Below are 19,242 nucleotides of genomic sequence, written 5' to 3'. Positions count from 1 at the left end.
CTGCCTCCATCCCAATGCTCCCCCACCCTCCCCACAACAGTCCCCTACCATCCCCCAACAGCCCCGTGTTCCCCAGGGCCACCCAGAGGATTCAGGGGACAAAGCAATTTTGGGGGCCCCTTCCATAAAAAAGTTGCAATATTATAGAATACTATATTCTCATGGGGGCCCCTGTGGGGCCTGGGGCAAATTGCCCCACTTGCCCCCCCAGGTGGCCCTGGTGTTCCCCATCCATCCCAATAACCCACCGCTCACTCCAATGCCCCATCTATCTCCCGAAAACTCCCTATTCCCCACCAGTGCTCCATCCATTCCCCCAATGCCTCCCACTCCCCAAGGCCTAACCTGTCCCCCCAATAATTCCCCACTCCTTCTGCCATGCCCCACTCTCCTCCCCAACAGCCACTGCTCTCAGCAACACTGCACCTGCCCCTCTGACAGCCCCCACTCTCACCATAATACCCTACCTACCCCAATAGCTTTCTGATCTATCCAACGCCACACCTGTCCCCCGGACAGCCCCTGCTCTTCCAGCAACACCCCATCCATCCTCGAAAGCTCCCCCACTCTCCCCAACCCCCAGCTCTCCCCCCACAGCCCTCCACTCTCCCCAACCCCCACAGCCCCTGCTCACCCCACCTGTCCCCCCAAAGCCCCAGCTCTCCCCGCCCCCAACAGTCCCCACACTTCCTGCAACACCCCACACATTCCTGACAGCCCCCCGCTCTCCCCAACCCCCACCCGTCCTCCCAGAGCCCCTGCTCTCCCCAACCCCCCACAAACTCCCGCTCTCTCCAACCCCCTCCCATCCCCCCACAACCCCCCGCTCTCCCCAACCCCCCACAGTCCCCAACCGGGAAACCCCCGCTCTCCCCACAGCCCGGCTCTCGGGAGACACCCGCTCTCGCTCTCACACACACCCACCCCCCAGCCCCCGCCTCCGCTTTCTCCCTCCCAGTCGCCGCCCCGATTAGTTCCGCTTCCCTGGCTGGGGGCGGGGGCGGGGCCGCGGCGCTGCGAGCCGGGCTGGGCCGGGCCGGCCCCCGCCTCCCGCGGCCCGGCTATATAGCGGCGGAGGGGCCGGGCAGCGCGGCTGGTGCCGCGCGCGCTGGGTGAGTGGCCGGGCCTGGGCAGCGGAGCCGGCTCCTCCTTTGCGCACGTGTCTGCCGCGGGGCCGGGGCCTCACCGCGTAACCCCTGTGCGCGGCCCCGGCGGCGCTCGGCGCCCTCCCTGCTGGGGCCCGCGGGAGCCGCTCCAGCCTGCGGGAGCCGCCCCTGAGCAGCCGCCCCGGTGCCGCTGCAGCGCGGAGCCCGAGAAGCGGCCCGTCACGTGGTGAGGGAGACGCCAGGAATAACCTTTGCAGCCTCTCTCCGGAGCCGCCCGCCCGGGAGCCAGGGTCGTGCCGCGCGGCCAGGCGCCCGCTGGGGCTGGGACTGCGAAGCTCGGTCCTGGAAGCGATGTCCGGTTCAGGCCAGAGCATCCGTGGCGGTGACCTGTGCCAGTGAAGTTGATTCAGTTGACTTGGCGCCGTTCAACCCCGTTAGAGCCGGCCGATAACTTACTGGACAAATTTGGCCCCTTCTGTTTGTGACTTGTCCACAAAACAGCTTGCTTCTCAAAGCAATTCCTCGTTCAAAACTGTCCGGCTTCCACCAAGAGTGCTTGGTCCGTAACTTGCAAGCAGATCGTTGTGTGTATTAGAAAGTGGAGGTGTTTCAATTGAGTGTATAGGTCTGAGTGCCTAATCTGAGAGTGGCCCTTAGAATTGTGCTTCTGATGTAAATAGTGGTGATTACAATTTCCCAGTTTGCTTTCAGGGTGTATTCTGCAGCATTTGCTTAGAAGTGTGTTCAGGCTAGAATATTCATGGAAGATAGAGATGTGCACATAACTAGTAAAAGCTTGTTTAAAAAAAAAAAGCTGACCTAAGTCCCCATGTAGACAGTGCTAGGTCAATGGAAGAATTCTTCTGTTGACCTAGCTACTGCCTCTTGAGGAGGTGGATTAACAACGTTGTCCAGAGAACTCCTCCTGTCACTGTAATAAGTGTTTACTCTCAAGTGCTACAGTGGCACAGCTGACCTGGGGTAGCATTTTAAATGGAGACATAGCCTAACATTCTCCCACCTTCCCTTGAGACCACAAGCTCTGAAGGTAGTTTCCTCCCTTTGTTTTATTCATGTAATGTGCATCAGTTGAATTTTTTTTTAAAACTAAGGTGGTGTAGGAAAGGTTATCACAGTCTCTCTGTAAACTAACCTCTTCTACCTAAATTGAAACTGTAAGACAGCCTCAGGTTTATGCTGCTTCTCTTCTCAAAGCTTGCATTCTGACAATGAAAAAAACAAGTTCATTCTTATTGGGGTGAAGAATAAGAGCCACAGCCAAGAAATAGCACCTTTATGGCCCTTGTATTCAAATTCTATTTGGCCATTGGCCTGCTGTGTCCTTGACAGGTCAAAAGTCATGCCCTGTCTTCCTGGTCTCTGAAGTGGGGTCTTGTGGCTTAATCATTCAGTATTTGGAGAGTCCTTTGAGGTCCTTGGATGGAAGACACTCAGTTCTAGGCAACAGAATTGTTAAATGTTAATTTCCTGAAGATCTTACCTAGATTTTTTTTGGATTTGCAGTATGAATGAGTGAATCTTTTGGTGATTTTTAGGGCACCAGTCATTTATTACTGCAAATTCAGAGAAATCTACAAGATTATAAATGGTATCAATAAATCAGTCAGGGCTCAAATTTCTTGGTCAAGGTATAGCGAAGGTCCAGACTCCAGAGAAATGGGGGAGGGGGGGGAGAGGGAAAGTAAAAAGATTTCAGGGTCTGTTCAAAAGTGTCTGGTAGTCTGGATTTGGCCTGCAGTCTGCCTATTGACTACCTCTGCAATAAATGGTGTTTTAGATTTAATTACGTAATGTTAAATCTCGTGCTATGGCTGGGTACTTGTGTTGGTCAGGGTATTTATAACTCTTTCCTTTGAAAAACTCTTCTTTTGCCTTCACTTTCCCAGTTTGTGATAAATCTCATCAGCAGGATGGAATGGAAATGAGCATATATTCAGTTTGTGGCTTGGTATGGTTTCCTTTACATTTAGTGCAGTGTAGCAATAATGCAAGTTCCACTGCAGTGAGAGACTCACTGCTTCATAGTGATTCCCTTCATTCAGAGACTCTTTGATTTTTTTTTTCTCTTCTCCTATATCAAAGGGGCTAAATCACAAGGTGATTTGAGGACAGTAATGACATTAATTTCAGGATAATTAAGTGCAACAATCTTGGAGCCTTTTTATCTTGAAATAACAGTAGCTAGTTAACTATGCTAATAGGAATAATACCTTTCAAATCTTTAAATATAATTCAGAAATACTGTATGTACTTGTAATGGCTGATTTTTTTTTTATCCAACTATATTCAGCCTAGTACAAGCCAGACCCTTCTAAAATGGAAAGAATCAGCACTTTCATAAATGTAGATATCTGTTCGGCACACAATTTGTCAGCTGTCAAAATAATAAACAGGCATGTAGGAACAGACCTTTCAAAATGTTTCTTATAAACCCATGTCTGTCCATCACAGAACTTTAGAAAGAATGCGGTACAACTGTTCTTACACTTCCTTGTCCGAATTTATCCCTCCCTGCACGTTGAGTTGCTTTCCCCCTCATTTCTTTATCAGCTAGCCCCCAAAACACTTTGGATGAAATATTTATACATACATATTAGGAGTGTTTTAATTCTTCTGTAGATCTCTCCTTTATTTGAAAAAAAAAAATTAACATAACGAAGGGAATACTCTGCTAGTACAACTGCTCACTCTCCTTGTATCTCATTTTTAAAAAGTACCATGCTAAATATATGGCTGGCAGTATCGCTACCCCTGGATGTAGATCTCTGAATTTCAAACTAGTTTAAGTCTTTAATATTTGGTTTTCTAACTTGGTTCTGTTGCCCAAAATAATCTTTTCCCCTCATGAAATAGCCTTTGAATTGATCTGCAGATTTATTTTAATGAGTGGTGTTTTATTTGAAAACGTTGCCCTTGTAGGGTATTTATTGTGGCAACCACTTTCCTGAGAGACACAAACCAAATAAAATCCACATTGGGCAGCATCCTGTAAATTAAATCTGCGGCTTCCATTAAAAAGACTTGTATTGGGAACACAAGACAACCAAACCTCTTTCCAGATATTTCCTCCGTATTCCTGTCCTTTGTGATACTGATATCTGTCTGAGGTATTTATATGGCTTCCACTCTAGTACCTGAGCTCTTCACAATCTTTAGTGCAGTTATCTTAATGCATCCCTCTGAAGTAGGAAGGTACCATTCTTCTCATTTGAAAATGGGGAATTGAGGCACAGAGGGACTAGGTAATGTGCCCGAGGTCACGCTGAAAATCTTTGGTACAGCAGGGAATTGAACCTGGGTTTCCAAGTACCAGGTTAGGGCCCTAACCATTGGACCATCCTTTCTCTGCTATAGAACTCTTGATTTAAGAGAAGATGAATAGAAGTGGCTATATATGGGCATAGTGGGTGGTCTGCAGAAAGTAGTTTAGCTGAAATATGCAGGTTAACAGTTGTTTTAATGTTTTTTCTTTTCCATGTTAGGCATACATATCAGGACACCTTACCTGTCACTGGAGATTTTATTCCATAGCAACCAATAAGCAAGTGTGAAACATGAGGACAAATCCCGCCATTCAAGCTGCCATCGATCTCACGGCAGGTGCAGCAGGTAATACTGGAGAAAACTCTCAGAAACTTTGAAAATAGAATCTGATACTTTAAGAGCACAAGCTTGTTTGTAAGTCTCCTCACAAGTGTAAAGACATTAATCTGATTTAGCAATCAGCAGTCATCTAGCAGTGACGGTGATTTGTCATATTGGCACTGTTAATAATTGAAAATCTGTACAAGAGGCACATCTTCCACATTTGAAGAAAGATGCTGAGATGAAGGAGGGAACTAACTGACCTAGCCCAGTGTTGCAAACGTCTGATAGGTTAATATCACTCCACTGAAACCAATGCCAACAAGTAAATATGTAACTTCTTTCAGACTAATGATTTTCTAAGAGTAGGTTTGAGAACATCTAATGTGTATTTTCATGCTCACATGAGTTTCAAAATGTCAGTCACAAGTAAAGTTTTGCAATAAAGGCAAACACCATGTGCAAGCAAAGTGATCGAGATAATGCTTCAGTCCTAGAAACTCTCTCTAATTGAAAGGGGCAGAAAGCTATCTAAAGGGTTATCTCTTTAATCAACATTCAGAAAGTCTCTTTGGAAGATGAGGAAACATTATGGTATTCTGAATAATGTAACATAAGGTCAGCAGTTCACTCAAGTTGTTCTTCCAGTTAGCCACAAATGAAAATATCGGTTTCTCATATCACCTAAAACATGGTTGGTAAGGATGAAACATCGGGAGAAATAAATTAACTTTAAGTTGTGTTATACAAAGGGGATGGAAAATACATATCTATGTACAGTGCCTAACACTGCTGCTGGTGCTCTGCTAATAACAAATTCAGCACATTAGCCATCTAATCCAGGGTTTCTCAAACAGGGGTTGCCGCTTGTGTAGGGAAAGCCCCTGGCGGGCCAGGCCGGTGTGTTTACCTGCCCCGTCCGCAGGTCCGTCCACCCTCAACTCACAGTTCCTCAGCTTTAGATTCCCAATGCCATTTCCTATTTTCACTTCTCTCCAGGGAAGCCTTCTCCCTGGCCTCTTCCAGCAGTCATCAGCCAAGCTACTTCAAGACAACATTCCTGGCTCCCTCTCAGTGAGGAGCCACCCCCAGTTTCTCTCCAGACTCTTCACTGCTCTTTCCCCACCCTCACCTTAGACTGCCTGAGGGGGCTTCAGCAGAGCCCATCACAGGCACCTGCCCCAGCTCTCTCAACAGCGAGCCACATCTGCCCCAGCCAGCTTCTGCTGTCCTTAGTTAATCCCTCCCCTAGTGAGTGCAGGAAGTGTCATATCCTGCTTCCAAGCCTGGTTAGCTGTGTAGCCTGCAATCACCTGATCTGGGAGGAAAATGAAGCAGTGTGGGAGCTCAGATTGGAGTTCCTCTGGCTCACCCTATGACACAGGAGCAGCAGTAGTGTAATACAAACCGGCTCCACTCAGAGTGTGGGTTGGTACTAATGAGAATCACCCCTTCAAAACAAAATGTACCTTCTCCCTGCCTCAAACAACTAATGGTGCTGGATTCACACATTCAGCTTCTTTAGTTTCTTGCACAGTCTCTTCACATCATTCAGATCTGCTCATCCTTCATCTGATGAGGTGACTGCCTAACACACAGAGAATGTTATTTCCACTGGTAACTCTTATTTCACCATCTATTCAATATAAGAATTGATGGCCTTCTCTTATGAATGAGTGTCTAAATGTTCTAAATCAAGCATTGATCTTTTTTCATTTGGTACTTCTGTAACTTAAAAAAATGTTGCAAGAGCCAATGTCATGGGTGTCACCAAAGTTGACTGAGTTGAGCCTAATTATGCCAGTGGTGAATTTGTCCCTCTCTGCATATTGCATGTTTTTGTGTTTCCCACAAAACAGGCTTTCTTCATTATGTTGCATATTCTCTCACATGATCAGTAAGGGACTGTTGAATGTTGATACTCTATTTCCTCAGGTGGGACTGCGTGTGTGCTAACCGGCCAGCCCTTTGATACAGCTAAGGTGAAGATGCAGACATTTCCCAGCATGTATAAAGGACTCCTTGAATGTATTGTGAAGACGTATAAACAAGTTGGATTGCGAGGCTTCTATAAAGGGACCACTCCAGCACTTGTAGCTAACATAGCAGAAAACTCAGTCCTGTTCATGTGCTATGGGTTTTGCCAGCAGATTGTGAGGCGAGTTGTTGGAGTAGACAGGAAAGCAAAACTGAGGTTAGTAACAGAAATTGTAATCTCCAGAATATTGTACAACTAGCAGTCAAGAGTAAATATGAATGTGCTATATTTTAAAATGAAGTGCAGTCTCTTTGCCATTATACGGGGTACCATTTTGTCACTGCAGGTGTTAAGTTTATTCCACAAGACCTTGTCTGGGCAGTTGTGGTATATTTTTCATAAGAACAGATGGCTGGTCTATATGGGGTCATGTCCATTGCCAAAAAACCCAGAGTGTGGGAAATGTGTTGGTTCTTTCAAACACCATGAATTGTTTTGGGAGGGAGAAGAGAATTCCGTAAGCATCTTTCTTAAATCCCATGCTGTAGTATTTGTGAAGGAAAGGGGCTGAAACTACTGGAGCATTGGCGGCTGTAACTCATGCATCACTAAGAGAGGCTGCATCTTCATTGTCCGTACACTGCTCCATGGATGGATATCAATGATGGCTCGGGTGGTTTGTGAGATGACTGAGCACTGTCCCAACTATCCTTCCCTCCAGAGCAATGATTATGCTGAATAGCATTCACTTATTCGCTGTAACTCAGTGTTCCATCTTCACTAATTTGCCATCAGAAAGAAGCAGGGGGAGCTCTTGGTTATGATTCTGCAAACTGTCTCCCCTTTAATACTTACAAGTTCTTGAAAGTAAAATGTGAAAAATCAGTGGTGTGTGTGTGTGTGTGTGTGTGGGTAAATGGTACCTTTCTTTCCTGTCAGGTTTTAGGAAATGAACCCAGACACTTGTGGATCAAAGTTTGGTTGAAGGATATGAGAACATGTTTAGCTTCAGGCAGTTAAAGACAAATTTTATTAGCTGCATTCCATCTGTATATACTTAAAACTACCAGAATGAGAAGGTGGAGGAAATTTACTTCTTTTTAGCCCCTACTGATATAGTGTATTTAAATATTCTAGTCTTACCCCATATCTCATCTCATCTCTGAACACCAGGTCAGTTTTCTCTAGGTGATAGTCAGCATCAGTTTAGTATATAACTAGTCAGATTGGATTTTGAAATCACTAAAGAGAACACACTAACTATGAAGAAATTATGGGTTAATTGGAGAACAGATGAATATGTAATATCTGATGGGGCAGGTGACTAGAGCACATAATGATACCAAAGCCAAGTGCCTCCAACAAAGTGCATTTATCAATCATCTTTTATTTCCTGGAGTGTTGTACTAAATACAGAATGGTACTATTAACTTTACTCCTCAAAAAAAACCAGCCACAACCACTAAAGAGTGAGATTTTAGTACTGAGCAGTACAGTAATACCAAAAAATGGTACAGGTTCAAACTCTCACCAGCCTGACATCTCCTTGAATTTTGCTCTTTTTTTCACATTTATAAAATGCCCCTATTACTATTATCTAGTTGCATTTACAGCCCAATCATAATACATTATTAAAGATGGCGTTAACTAATGTAATCCAAATAATGCACACCTCTGCCTTGCCAAACAAACTCAATTAGACAGCCTCTTGGAAAAAGCCTGGTTAAACAGAGGCCTTGTGGCATGCCCTGCGGCATGCCCTGCAGATCAGCAAATCTTCTGTTGGACCAATGTGAAGGGATTGAATTCCAGACTTGAGGGCCATCAACCAAGTTTACTTGGCCCCCAGACGTACAATTCAAGAGGCTGTCCCAGCAGCTTTAGTGTTCCAGCAGTCAATCACTCATTATCTCTTGGACTGAAGAGGGAAATATGAAGAGTCATGAACTGAGGTTAACTTGTGGTTTCTTACCCTCTGATCAGGTTCATATACCCTCCTACACAGGTATTTAGTGGTCTGAGTTTCCCAAAATAAACTTCTCTGCTTCTAATTTAAGTTAATTTTTAAAAGTAGTTTTTTACACACAGATGCACTTTAATTTACAGGGCTTATCTAGCCTGTGTGACTAGATTAGCACCATTTAGCTTTGTGAGACATGGTTATAGTGTGGCTATCACAGCAACAAGAGGAAAAATGTTTTTCCAGTTGAAAGTACATGTGCCAAAGAGGTCTGTTTGGGGTTTGTTAGGAATGGAAGGGGATAAGGATTTTTAGTCTTAAGTATTCCTAAATCCCCCTCAACAAAGTACCTAGGTGTCAAATTCCCTCAGTGATAAATGTTTGCTAAATTATGATCCTAAAATATATATTTGATTTAAACTAAAGAATGATTAACGGCAGACTGAAAGTTAGACACACATGCTCCCAATTTCATCTGTTTGCTACGCTAACTTACAACTTGCAGAAAATAGACTCTTCCTCCAAATGTGCCTTGTGTTTGCACATGTATGTAAATACACTGTATTTGTTTCTTGACCTTTCCTAATATACCGTGTACAATACCTGAAACATTAATTGAAAGGTCCTGTACACTGGGTTCATTGCCTCTGATTCCTATGTAAGTAGCTAGTAAAATACACATCTCTACCTTGATATAACGCTATCCTTGGGAGCCAAAAAAATCTTACCACGTTATAGGTGAAACAGTGTTATATTGAACTTGCTTTGATCCACCGGACTGCGCGGCCCTGCCCCCCCCCGAAACACTGCTTTACTGCGTTATATCCAAATTCATGTTATATCGAGGTAGTGGTGTACTAAGGGGGACTTCTCTGCATTTGGTATTTTTGCCTCAATATAGCTAGAGCTGTGCTAGCCCTCGCTATTGCAGTGATACAACGCATAACTTTGTATTATTTCAGACTTGTAGCATCTCCCTTTTGAAGATCTCAGATCGCTTTCCAAACACTAATGCGTTAAGCTTTGCAACATCTGTGTGAGGTAGGCATTGTCCCTGTTCTGAGATAACAAAACTGAGATAAAGTTACTAGTCCCTTGCTGCAGGAAGTCTTTGGCAGAGCCAACACTAGAAAGATCTGCTGATTCTCGCTCTTTTGCTATGACTATTAAATTACCTTTTCTTTGCAGGAGACATAAAAACCCTAATGTGATATCTTTTCAAGAGTGAAGTTACACAAGAGTCAGAAAACTGAGTTATGGTTTCCATAGTAAAAGCCACACTGCATATTTAAAGAAAGTCAATCATGCAAAAACTAGGAATTACTAAATTTAAGTTGCTTGTGCAGGCTTAATTTGGGTCCTGTGAACCATAAAGCTGAGAGAGTCTTTAATTACATGATTACATATGTCCCAGCCCCCTAGGATGCCTGCCTCATTCAGTGCACAGGAAGCATGATGCTCACAGAATGAGCAGCTATTCATTATTTTGTTTTATCCTCACTGTTCAATCTATGGCCCCCTGCCTTATTTATTGCATCTACTCAAACTCTGCTCTGAAGACAGAAGGTTCTCACGGACATTCCTATTGTCCTCTACCCAAAATGTTATTGAAACACTCACATACTGTTTGTTTAATCTTCACAACACCCTGTGTGGCAAGAGGATAGTATTATCCTCATGTCACTGGTGGGGAGCTGAGGCAGAGATATGGTCAAAAATATCATCTAGTTTTGGGTGCCCAATTTGAATCACCTATGATGTGATTTTTTTTCAAAGTATCTAGCATTATAATAATCAGAGCTCAGCTCCTCTTCACCTCGGTTGCAGCTGAGAGTGCTCAGCACTTCTGGAAATCAGACCCCAGGGTCTTGGGTCAGACTCGGAAAATGAGGAACACACAACTAGTGACTACTTAAGTGTCTTGCCCAGCATCACACATACAAACTCCATGACAAAGCCAAGGATAGAAGCCAGTTCTCCAGACTCGTATTGAACTGCCTTAACCATGAGACTATCCCTTCTCTTCTTGCAATCTCCTGGCTCCTTAACCACACACCTTCCTACTTCTGCAGCAAATGAAGTAGGGGCCCTACATCAAACAGCCTCCTTCACTTGACAGCCCAGAGTCATCTCCAGAACAGGGTGATCCTGTGCATTGAATGAGGCAGGAAGCCTCGGGGGGGGAAGAGCATGTAATTAGAGACTCTCATCGTACAGCGGTACAAAGGAAGCTAAAATTTAAAATTCCCTGATAAAATTGGAAGCTTTTCATTCTATAGGTTGACTATGGGATCCAAAGCAAGATACTAGGGGTTAAATCACTATACTCCAAAGCTGGAAAAATCTCTCATTGAAGTGAATTTTGAGCCAAAACTGTTTACTTTTGCAGTGAACTTGCTTCCTTAAATAATTCTCAATTCTGCCATATTCTCCCAGCTTAACAATAAATGAATTGATAAATACACTTGAATCTAGCACTGTTGGTTTTAAAGACATTTTTGTAGCATGTTGTTAATGCTCAGTACTAGCCCCTAATGGAAGCACTTACTTTTCACAGCCAAGTTTCTTAAACAGATGCCAAAATTAAATGGAAGTAAGACTCCTCAGTATATTTAAAAATCTCATGGTCCATTTAATTTCCCAACGAGGCACTTCTGCTCTTTTCATAGATTCAGAAAAAACTGCATCAATGCTTATTTAGAAAACAGAAAAATTCTGCTTAGGCAGCACTCTGACACTTACTACATAATTTAAGATACACTCGATAAGAGCAACATTAATATAGTCAAATTATACTCCCTCTTCCACTTTCCTAGGATGAAATGTTTTTCCATTTCTGGTTAGAGTACAAAGTAACCAAGGCTCCGGTTGTGTTCAATCAACAGGCTCATGGAGTGTCTAATAAAAGCCATAGATGACCTAAATTATGAAGACACTGGCTTTCACAGAGGTCCCAGCCTTTTAAATAGCTTCAAAATTACAATTTGTCATCATGAGACAGATGGATTTGGAGTCAGGGAAAACATAGAACTTTCAGATTTCTAAAGAATGTGTGAGGATTTTGCTATTTTTAAAGATCACAATAAAATCCTTGCAGTAATGCACAGAAAACAAGAGGTGGTAGACCCCTACTCCAGCACCTTCATGCCAGGTAAAAGGACCAGAGCAGCATAAAAAGGCCCCAGATCAACAGTTGTAATGACAGGAGGATTTCTCCCAGGGCAGGGATTGTGGAAGACAGTTGTAAGATTGCCTTCAGAGGATTGCCTTCAAGCCCTTGTGTGGGAGCATGTTGGGGACAGCCAGCCTGTGGAGCATGTTGGGGACATGTTGAAGACAGTTGTAAGATTGCCTTCAGAGGATTGCCTTCAAGCCCTTGTGTGGGAGCATGTTGGGGACAGCCAGCCTGTGGAGCATGTTGGGGACAGCCAGCCTGTGGAGGCTGCTGTAATTTACAGGCCGCAGGGAATCTGGGATTGTGTTACTCCAGGGCAGGGGTAGGCAACCTATGGCACGTGTGCCGAAGGCGGCATGCGAGCTGATTTTCGGTGGCACTCACACTGCCTGGGTCCTGGCCACCGGTCCGGGGGCCTCTGCTTTTTAATTTAATTTTTAAATGAAGCTTCTTAAACATTTAAAAAACCCTATTTACTTTACATGTCTGACAAAGTGGGTATTCACCCACAAAAGCTTATGCTCCAATACATCTGTTAGTCTATAAGGTGCCACAGGACTCTTTGTTGCTTTTTACAAATCCAGACTAACATGGCTATCCCTCTGATACTTGACAACAATAGTTTAGTTGTATATTATAGACTTATAAAAAGAGACCTTCTAAAAATGTTAAAATGTATTACTGGCACGTGAAACTTTAAATTAGAGTGAATTAACGGAGACTCGGCACACCACTTCTGAAAGGTTGCCGACCCCTGCTCCAGGGGATTCTCCAGCTCTGGGAGCATCCCAAGATGGGGGAGGGGGGACAGGACATAAAAGTGGCTGAAAGCCATCATAAGTCTATCCCCCATGCCCACACCCTGTCTGTGAGTTCTGTACTGCACCCCCTTAGAGGCTCAGCAGAGCAGCTCAGCCATGGTCTTTACACTGTACCCAATTTCTTTGCTATGTCACTCATCTAAACTCTGGAAGGAGGGAAGAGTACCTCAGATCATCCTGCTCATTTTGCTCCACCACAGAACTCCCACTTGACGACACCAAAGTCTGAGGCTCCGTAGTGACATAATTTTAAACAAAAAAACAGTTACTCACCTTTCCGTGACCACTGTTCTTTGAGCTGTGTTGCACATGTCCCATGTGCTACAATTGTTAGAGCAGGAGCTGTTCTCTGAGCGCGTGATCCTTGGTTGATCACAAGGACTTGTTGGTGCCAGGTATCTTTATAAAGGCACTGGTAAATAAACTGGTAAAGCAGCTGTGGCCTTGTGATACCATGGGTTAAGAAAGCCATACAGTCTTGAATGTGAAATTACCAAAATTCACTTCAGGTTTTATTTGATTAATCTAATTGGTTGTGCTTTTTTGTCAGCGAAATGGGAAAGATGATAATATACTTACATTTATATAGCTGTTGAAGGAGAAGAACTTATTTGAGTTGTATATGAAGATGGCTGGAGCTAGGTGTTAAGTTGGTCACCTTGTAAATGATTGCTTTTCCTTTTTTGCACTCTTGTTCAGTTTTTCTTTATTTGATAACGCTTTCAGGAAATAGGTGGGTGCTCTTGCAGCAGGCTACCATGTGACTAAAGAGCAGTGCCCAAGTATCATCTGTAGTTTCTTTGTTACAGTGATCTGCAGAATGCAGCTGCAGGCTCTTTTGCTTCTGCATTTGCTGCCTTGGTCCTATGTCCCACAGAGCTGGTGAAGTGTCGGTTGCAGACCATGCATGAAATGCAGTTATCTGGAAAGATAATACAAGGACACAAGTAAGTATGTAACTTGCTCAATACCACTGAAATCGGTTGATGTTATGCCTATTTCAAAAGTCCATTCTAGCACACTTAAGGTCTAGCTTGTACTGTGTTACTAGTTGCACAAAGGGTGTGCTACTTGTTGTCAGAATACATTCCTGGGGAATACTAACTTAGGGTATGTCTTCACTGCAGAGTTAACGCAGGCTGTTACTCAAGTGTTTCCCTTAACTCCCCTACCTCCTTCCCTCCCCCTGTCCACACAAACAGTCCCCTGACTTGAGTTTAGTGATGTTTTCTAGCTGGTTCATCTGGGGCTGTAGGCTAAAACCCAAGTGAGGCTTTTACTCAGGCTAGTAACGTGCTTGCTTTGCAATGCGGATATGTGCTAAGTCACTTGAGTGGCAGTAGTCCTCCACTCCATTCCCACAATTCCGTGTGTGGTGCTCAGGGGGACAGACAAGTTCTCCCACAATTCACTGGGAAAGAATCAGAGCAGCTCAGCTTACTGCAGCACAAAGAACCATTGGATATGCCCCCAGAAGTACTAGCCCCACAGAGTGCAGCCAGAACCAGGGTAGGGCCGTGTAGTGTGGCTGCTCACACTTGGGTGCCAATCATCTGGGTTAACCCTGTAGCGAAGACATACCCTTAATTGCTATCCCTGCTCCTGTCTGAGGTCTGGAAAAAACTAATGATTGGAACCAGGAATTCCTCAGTTCTAATTCTTGCCTTGCAATTGATTCATTATTTGCCCTCTATTTCCCCATCTGTAAAATGGAGGTAATGTTTAAGGTACTTACTCATAGGATGTTGCAGATCAATGTGTGTAAAGTGCTAAGTATTGTTAATCGTTTCAACCCCTCTATCAGTACAGTTTGGTCAGTAGTGAAAAGTGTTATTCAAAAGGATGGCCCACTCGGGTTCTACCATGGTCTGTCAAGCACTTTACTTCGGGAAGTCCCAGGTTATTTCTTCTTCTTTGGAGGCTATGAACTGAGTCGGACATTTTTTGCAGCGGAGAGACCAAAAGATCAACTAGGTATGTGCCAGCTTGTGGGTATGTGGAAAAGGTAGTCTCTCACTTCAGAAAGTAGCATACTGCTACTCTCAAAATCTCTTGTGCAATGCTAATTATACCTTATGCACTTGCTGTATATCTGCAGCCAAAAAATTGTGGTCCTTTAGAATAGCGATGTGGGAGCAAAACCAACACTATTCCTGTTTGAGTGGTAAAGAACTGCTTAAGCCAACCATTTTCAGATTTGACATGCATCATCTTGTTTTTGTACACTTATTTAGCTGATGTATGAGTTACCTGATCAGGAGAGGATAATTGTGCAAAAACTGTTGAATGTTCAACACTCCATGGTGCACCACCCAGGGCCGCCCAGAGGATTCAGGGGGCCTGGGGCAAAGCGGGGGAGCTGCGGCGCTTGTACTCACCCGGCGGCGGTCTGGGTCTTCGGCGGCATTTCGGTGGCGGGGGGCCCTTCAGTCGCTCCGCATCTTCGGCAGCACTAAAAGGCTCCCCACTGTCGAAATGCTGCCGAAGACTCGGACCCGCCACCGGGCCAGAGCTTGCGGGGCCCCTGGGGCAAATTGCCCCACTTGCCCCCCCCCCCTGGGCAGCCCTGGCACCACCGAACTGTTTGTTGCAGCCAAGTTGTTCACTAGTTGTGCATCTTTTAAGGGATTTGAAACGTTCCCTTTGCACGGTGTTCAGTGCGTGTGTCACAGATATTTTTCTCTCTCTCTCACACACCCACACACACACTGCATTAAAAGAACATTAATGTTGCAAAGTCAAGCACTCAAAAGTTAGGAAATGACATAATTGTCTGTGCAACATTACATTTGGTTTCCAGAAAAAAAAATCAGCTTGAGGTAGACACTGGGTATTTAAAACTTTAGCCCAAACAGTTTGGCAAATTATAAGCAACTGAAAACAGAGTCTTATCATGGAAAATGTTGGGCAACCTCAATAATAGGCAGTTCTGCCAGTCCTAGTTATAGTATGTAAGGGCTATCTGGTTGTTTAGGATTCAGATGTTAGTATTGCAGAATGTGAAATGTAATTTTCTGTATCATTCCAGTATCAACACAAACTCTTAGAACTCTTGCATTCCTTATTTTGGACAAATGCTCTTTCCATGCTCTGAAGTGTCAGCCTCTGTTTGCCAGAAGCTGGGAATGGGTGACAGGGAATGGATCACTTGATGATAACCTGCTCTGTTCATTCCCTCTGGGGCACCTGGCACTGGCCACTGTTGGAGGATGGGATACTGAGCTAGTTGGACCTTTGGTCTGACCCAGTATGGCCATTCTTACGTTTTAACTTCATATGCACTTTCAAAGAGGAATATTGAAGATAGGAAACCATGGGGTCTCTCTGGCTATTAAAATGCAAGATACCAGCCTTTGAAGGGACTTGGCATCAGTAGTTTGCTTTTTAGTAGTTAAAAGTGCTTGCTTTTTCTGGACACTTATCAAATTTTCATAAAATCTGATCATGAAAGCAAAATGTGGTTGCATTCTGAAAATTGACTGGGTTTGTAACACTGCAGTCTCACTCAATAGACACGCCCCTGTGTATATTCAGAGTCATAACTGCTGGCTTTACTCAAGAAATTTTTACAACCTTTTCACTTGTGCTAGCGCTGCAGAGCCAATCCAGCAATGGCAGCAGGAGTCAGAGGTTTTGTCTTAAGTATTAATTAAATTCTGACACACTTTTTTTTTTTCCCCCCCCCTTGTAATGGCCTGAACCATACATTCCAGGGTGAACTTCAAGGCCTGGCAGGCAAGTTGCACTTCTGAACTAATATTTAAATTTAGAAGGAATTGAGAGAGCATAACGGTATCTCTTTCCCTATGTTACAAAATATTTTACAGAAACCTGCTTTCCTAAACCAGATTTTGTGTTGAAGGTTTGTCTACATAGTAAAATTTTTAAACTCTTATTCTAAATGTGCTCGTGGAAGTAGGAGGCTAGACTCTTTAGAAATCCACAACCACTTTGATTAATCTTATACCTATGATACAGTGCAAGCTTATCACACAGAAAAACTGCCACCTCCTCAAACTTTGTGCATTCCTTGTTTTCACATTACTCTAAAGTAGACCACCATCAGATTTGGGGGGTAGTTTGCACAGTGTATAAAAGCTCATTTCATGTTTTTAGGGCCTATTCCTTTGATGGTGAGTGGTGGTTTTGGAGGCATCTGCTTGTGGATTGCTGTTTATCCTGTGGACTGTGTCAAATCTAGAATTCAGGTTCTTTCCATGTCTGGAAAACAGGCGGGCTTCATGGGAACATTCGCAAATATTTTGCGAAATGAAGGTAAGCATGTCCAATACAAACTGAACCTGAAGGCCGATATGTGAAAACTTTTTACTCCAGTATGGAAAATCTATTCTGAAACCTAGTCTAAGTTATGGGAAATTAATTACGCTACTTCCTTTTTTGTAGACCACAAATTACTATTCTTGTGAAATTCTCCCATCACCACCTTTAGAGACCCGCAGAATGATGCTACTAAAAAATCTTGATGCTAACAATAATACAGAAACTAGTTTCAGAGTTTCAGGCTTAATGCATCTACTACACTCAGTTGTACTTCAGAGGGCAATCACTTAGTACTTACTGTAGTATCTTACCTGTTAAAGACAGATGAGTAAATGCACCTACTGTCCTGCAATGGCTAACGTAATTTAAACATTGAAACTCCAAGCAGGTACCAGAAATAGATTCACCACAATCTATGTTTGAAGAATTTATAGGAAACAGTAACTTATACATTTATAAAAGATGCTCACTTGACTAGGAAAGTAGAAATTGCTGTACTGGATGAGATCCAAGGTCCCTCAGGTCCAGGGTAGTGTATCTGACAGTGGCTAGCACCAGATGCTTCAGAGGAAGGTATTAGAACCCCGCAGCAGGAAGATGTGGGGCCAGCTGTCCCCCACCTTAAGGCTTTTCTGAATCTCTAATAGTCAGACGGCCTGAAGCCCAAGGTTTACTATCCCTCCCAAAATTTTATTACAATGACTCTGGATATTTATCTATATAGATGTCCAGTCTCTTCTTGAATCTTGAGTTGTTGGCTTCAACAACTTCCTGTCTCAGCGAGTTCTACTCTCTGCTTCCTGATTCTTCTAACTAGTATCATTATTTTAAGTTCCTCTGCATGACTTCTAGAGAGTAGAGCACCAGAACTATTGCCAGTTAGTCTTTTAAAAGTTTAACATGCACATTTCTAATCAGTTCATGTTTCATTTTGCAGGAGTATTTGCCTTGTATTCTGGACTAAAGCCTACTTTGATTCGTGCATTCCCAGCCAATGGTGCACTGTTCCTTGCCTACGAGTACAGTCGCAAGATGATGATGGAACAGGTTGACATGTACTGAAATCTTCCAGCAGCAGGTTTAGGCCAACCTTTTTAAAAAGAACTGTAAGGCTTGAATGGGTACAAAATCAATAGCATGACGTCAGAGAAACTCAGTCAATTTAGGATTTAAAAAAAATCTTTTTAAAGTAAATGGGTTTTGTAGACCTTGTATGTGGTTTTTACAGGTGTTTTTTTTTTTTTTAAGGGAGGATGGAGACATGTTAACGTTCTTTCCACCTATTGTGCTGCTCAAAAGATTTAATTATGTTGCCCTGATGGAAGCGGTACTCAGTGTAAAGGATAGTGATCTTTCAGTTAAGAGAGTTAATCTCAAATTTTAAAAATCTAGTTCTGGAACAGCCATGCTATAAGAAGTCTGAATTTTCCTTTTTCATGTTAGCAAACACAACTGACTCAAGGCCACATGGCACTGGTGCATTAGTAAAGTTGTGTTACTCTTTTCTTTATAAATTTTAGGGCTTGTATACACAGGGAGTGACTCTTGAATAGTTTCATCTGTGGATGCTCTTATTCTGGAATAAATCTCATTCTAAATTATTTTAATCCACTTTAGACAGCCTATCAGGAATAGTTAATCTGCTATAAATCATACAGTATGTTATTTTGGATTCACTTTCCTGCGTAGGTGACTCTTGGAAAGAGTATTCAATGGAAACAGCAAGCTGCTTGCATTTTATAGCTGTTTCACCTCTTTGTAAGAGACTGTTCAACTACTTCAAGAAAGAGTAGTCTAATACAAGGAAAGGTAGAAGAGGGAGGTTTAGTTTCCTGAAGTATTTAGTTTAAGCAATGCATGGCTAATACTTGCACTGTTTTAATGTGTTAAAGTTGTACAAATTCATAAACTCTGCCATCAATAGTTTCACCAATAATGTGAAAATATTAAAGTAACTGGAGCAGAATGGGTTTTGCAATCCTAATACCTCATTTCTCTTCCTCCCCCCCGCCTTCTTCCCCCCCCCCCCCAAAAAAACCAAAAAACTTCCCTTTCTGTTTTAACTGCTGTCTCGAGGTAGTATCCCTTCTATAGATTTGCAAGCACAGTATGTCTGGTACTAGCTACCATCTTTGATGCTTTTAGGAAAGGGTCTACTTGTAGATGTCTAATACAGTGGTTCTCAAACAGGGGTACATGTACCCCCTGGAAGACCTCCGGGGTAATCAGCTCACTTAGATATTTGCCTAGTTTTACAACAGGCTACATAGAAAGCATTAGTGATGTCAGTACCAACTAAAATTTCATACAGTGAC

General features: G+C 43.3%; 1 protein-coding gene across 3 annotated transcripts; it reads left to right on the top strand.

The window, feature by feature from the left end:
• The first annotated feature begins 990 nt into the window (after nt 1–990).
• SLC25A15 (solute carrier family 25 member 15) lies at nt 991–18,954 on the top strand. 3 transcript variants are annotated; one of them, XM_045014873.1, is made up of 7 exons: nt 991–1,112; nt 4,610–4,736; nt 6,648–6,906; nt 13,456–13,593; nt 14,451–14,620; nt 16,763–16,921; nt 17,865–18,954. In XM_045014873.1, exons 2-7 carry the CDS (start codon nt 4,682–4,684, stop codon nt 17,987–17,989), a joined length of 906 nt encoding a protein of 301 aa, XP_044870808.1. In that variant the 5' UTR covers nt 991–1,112; nt 4,610–4,681; the 3' UTR covers nt 17,990–18,954. The 3 variants fall into 3 exon arrangements, with proteins under 3 accessions (XP_044870808.1, XP_044870799.1, XP_044870816.1); XM_045014864.1 differs by lacking the exon at nt 991–1,112 and adding an exon at nt 1,139–1,332; XM_045014881.1 differs by lacking the exon at nt 991–1,112 and adding an exon at nt 1,480–1,665.
• Nucleotides 18,955–19,242: the final 288 nt, after the last annotated feature.

The sequence above is a fragment of the Mauremys mutica genome, chromosome 1 (assembly GCF_020497125.1).
Source record: "Mauremys mutica isolate MM-2020 ecotype Southern chromosome 1, ASM2049712v1, whole genome shotgun sequence".
Classification (NCBI taxonomy): Eukaryota; Metazoa; Chordata; order Testudines; family Geoemydidae; genus Mauremys; species Mauremys mutica.
The sequence above is the reverse complement of the archived record's forward strand: the minus strand, read 5'-3'. Positions and strand labels throughout refer to the sequence as shown.

Coding starts and splice junctions, on each gene's coding strand:
- SLC25A15 (XM_045014873.1), top strand. CDS start 4,682: ATGAGGACAAATCCCGCCATTCAAGCTGCCATCGATCTCACGGCAGGT. Junction 6,907..13,455: donor GACAGGAAAGCAAAACTGAG/GTTAGTAACAGA, acceptor TCTTTGTTACAG/TGATCTGCAGAATGCAGCTG. Junction 14,621..16,762: donor GAGACCAAAAGATCAACTAG/GTATGTGCCAGC, acceptor TCATGTTTTTAG/GGCCTATTCCTTTGATGGTG.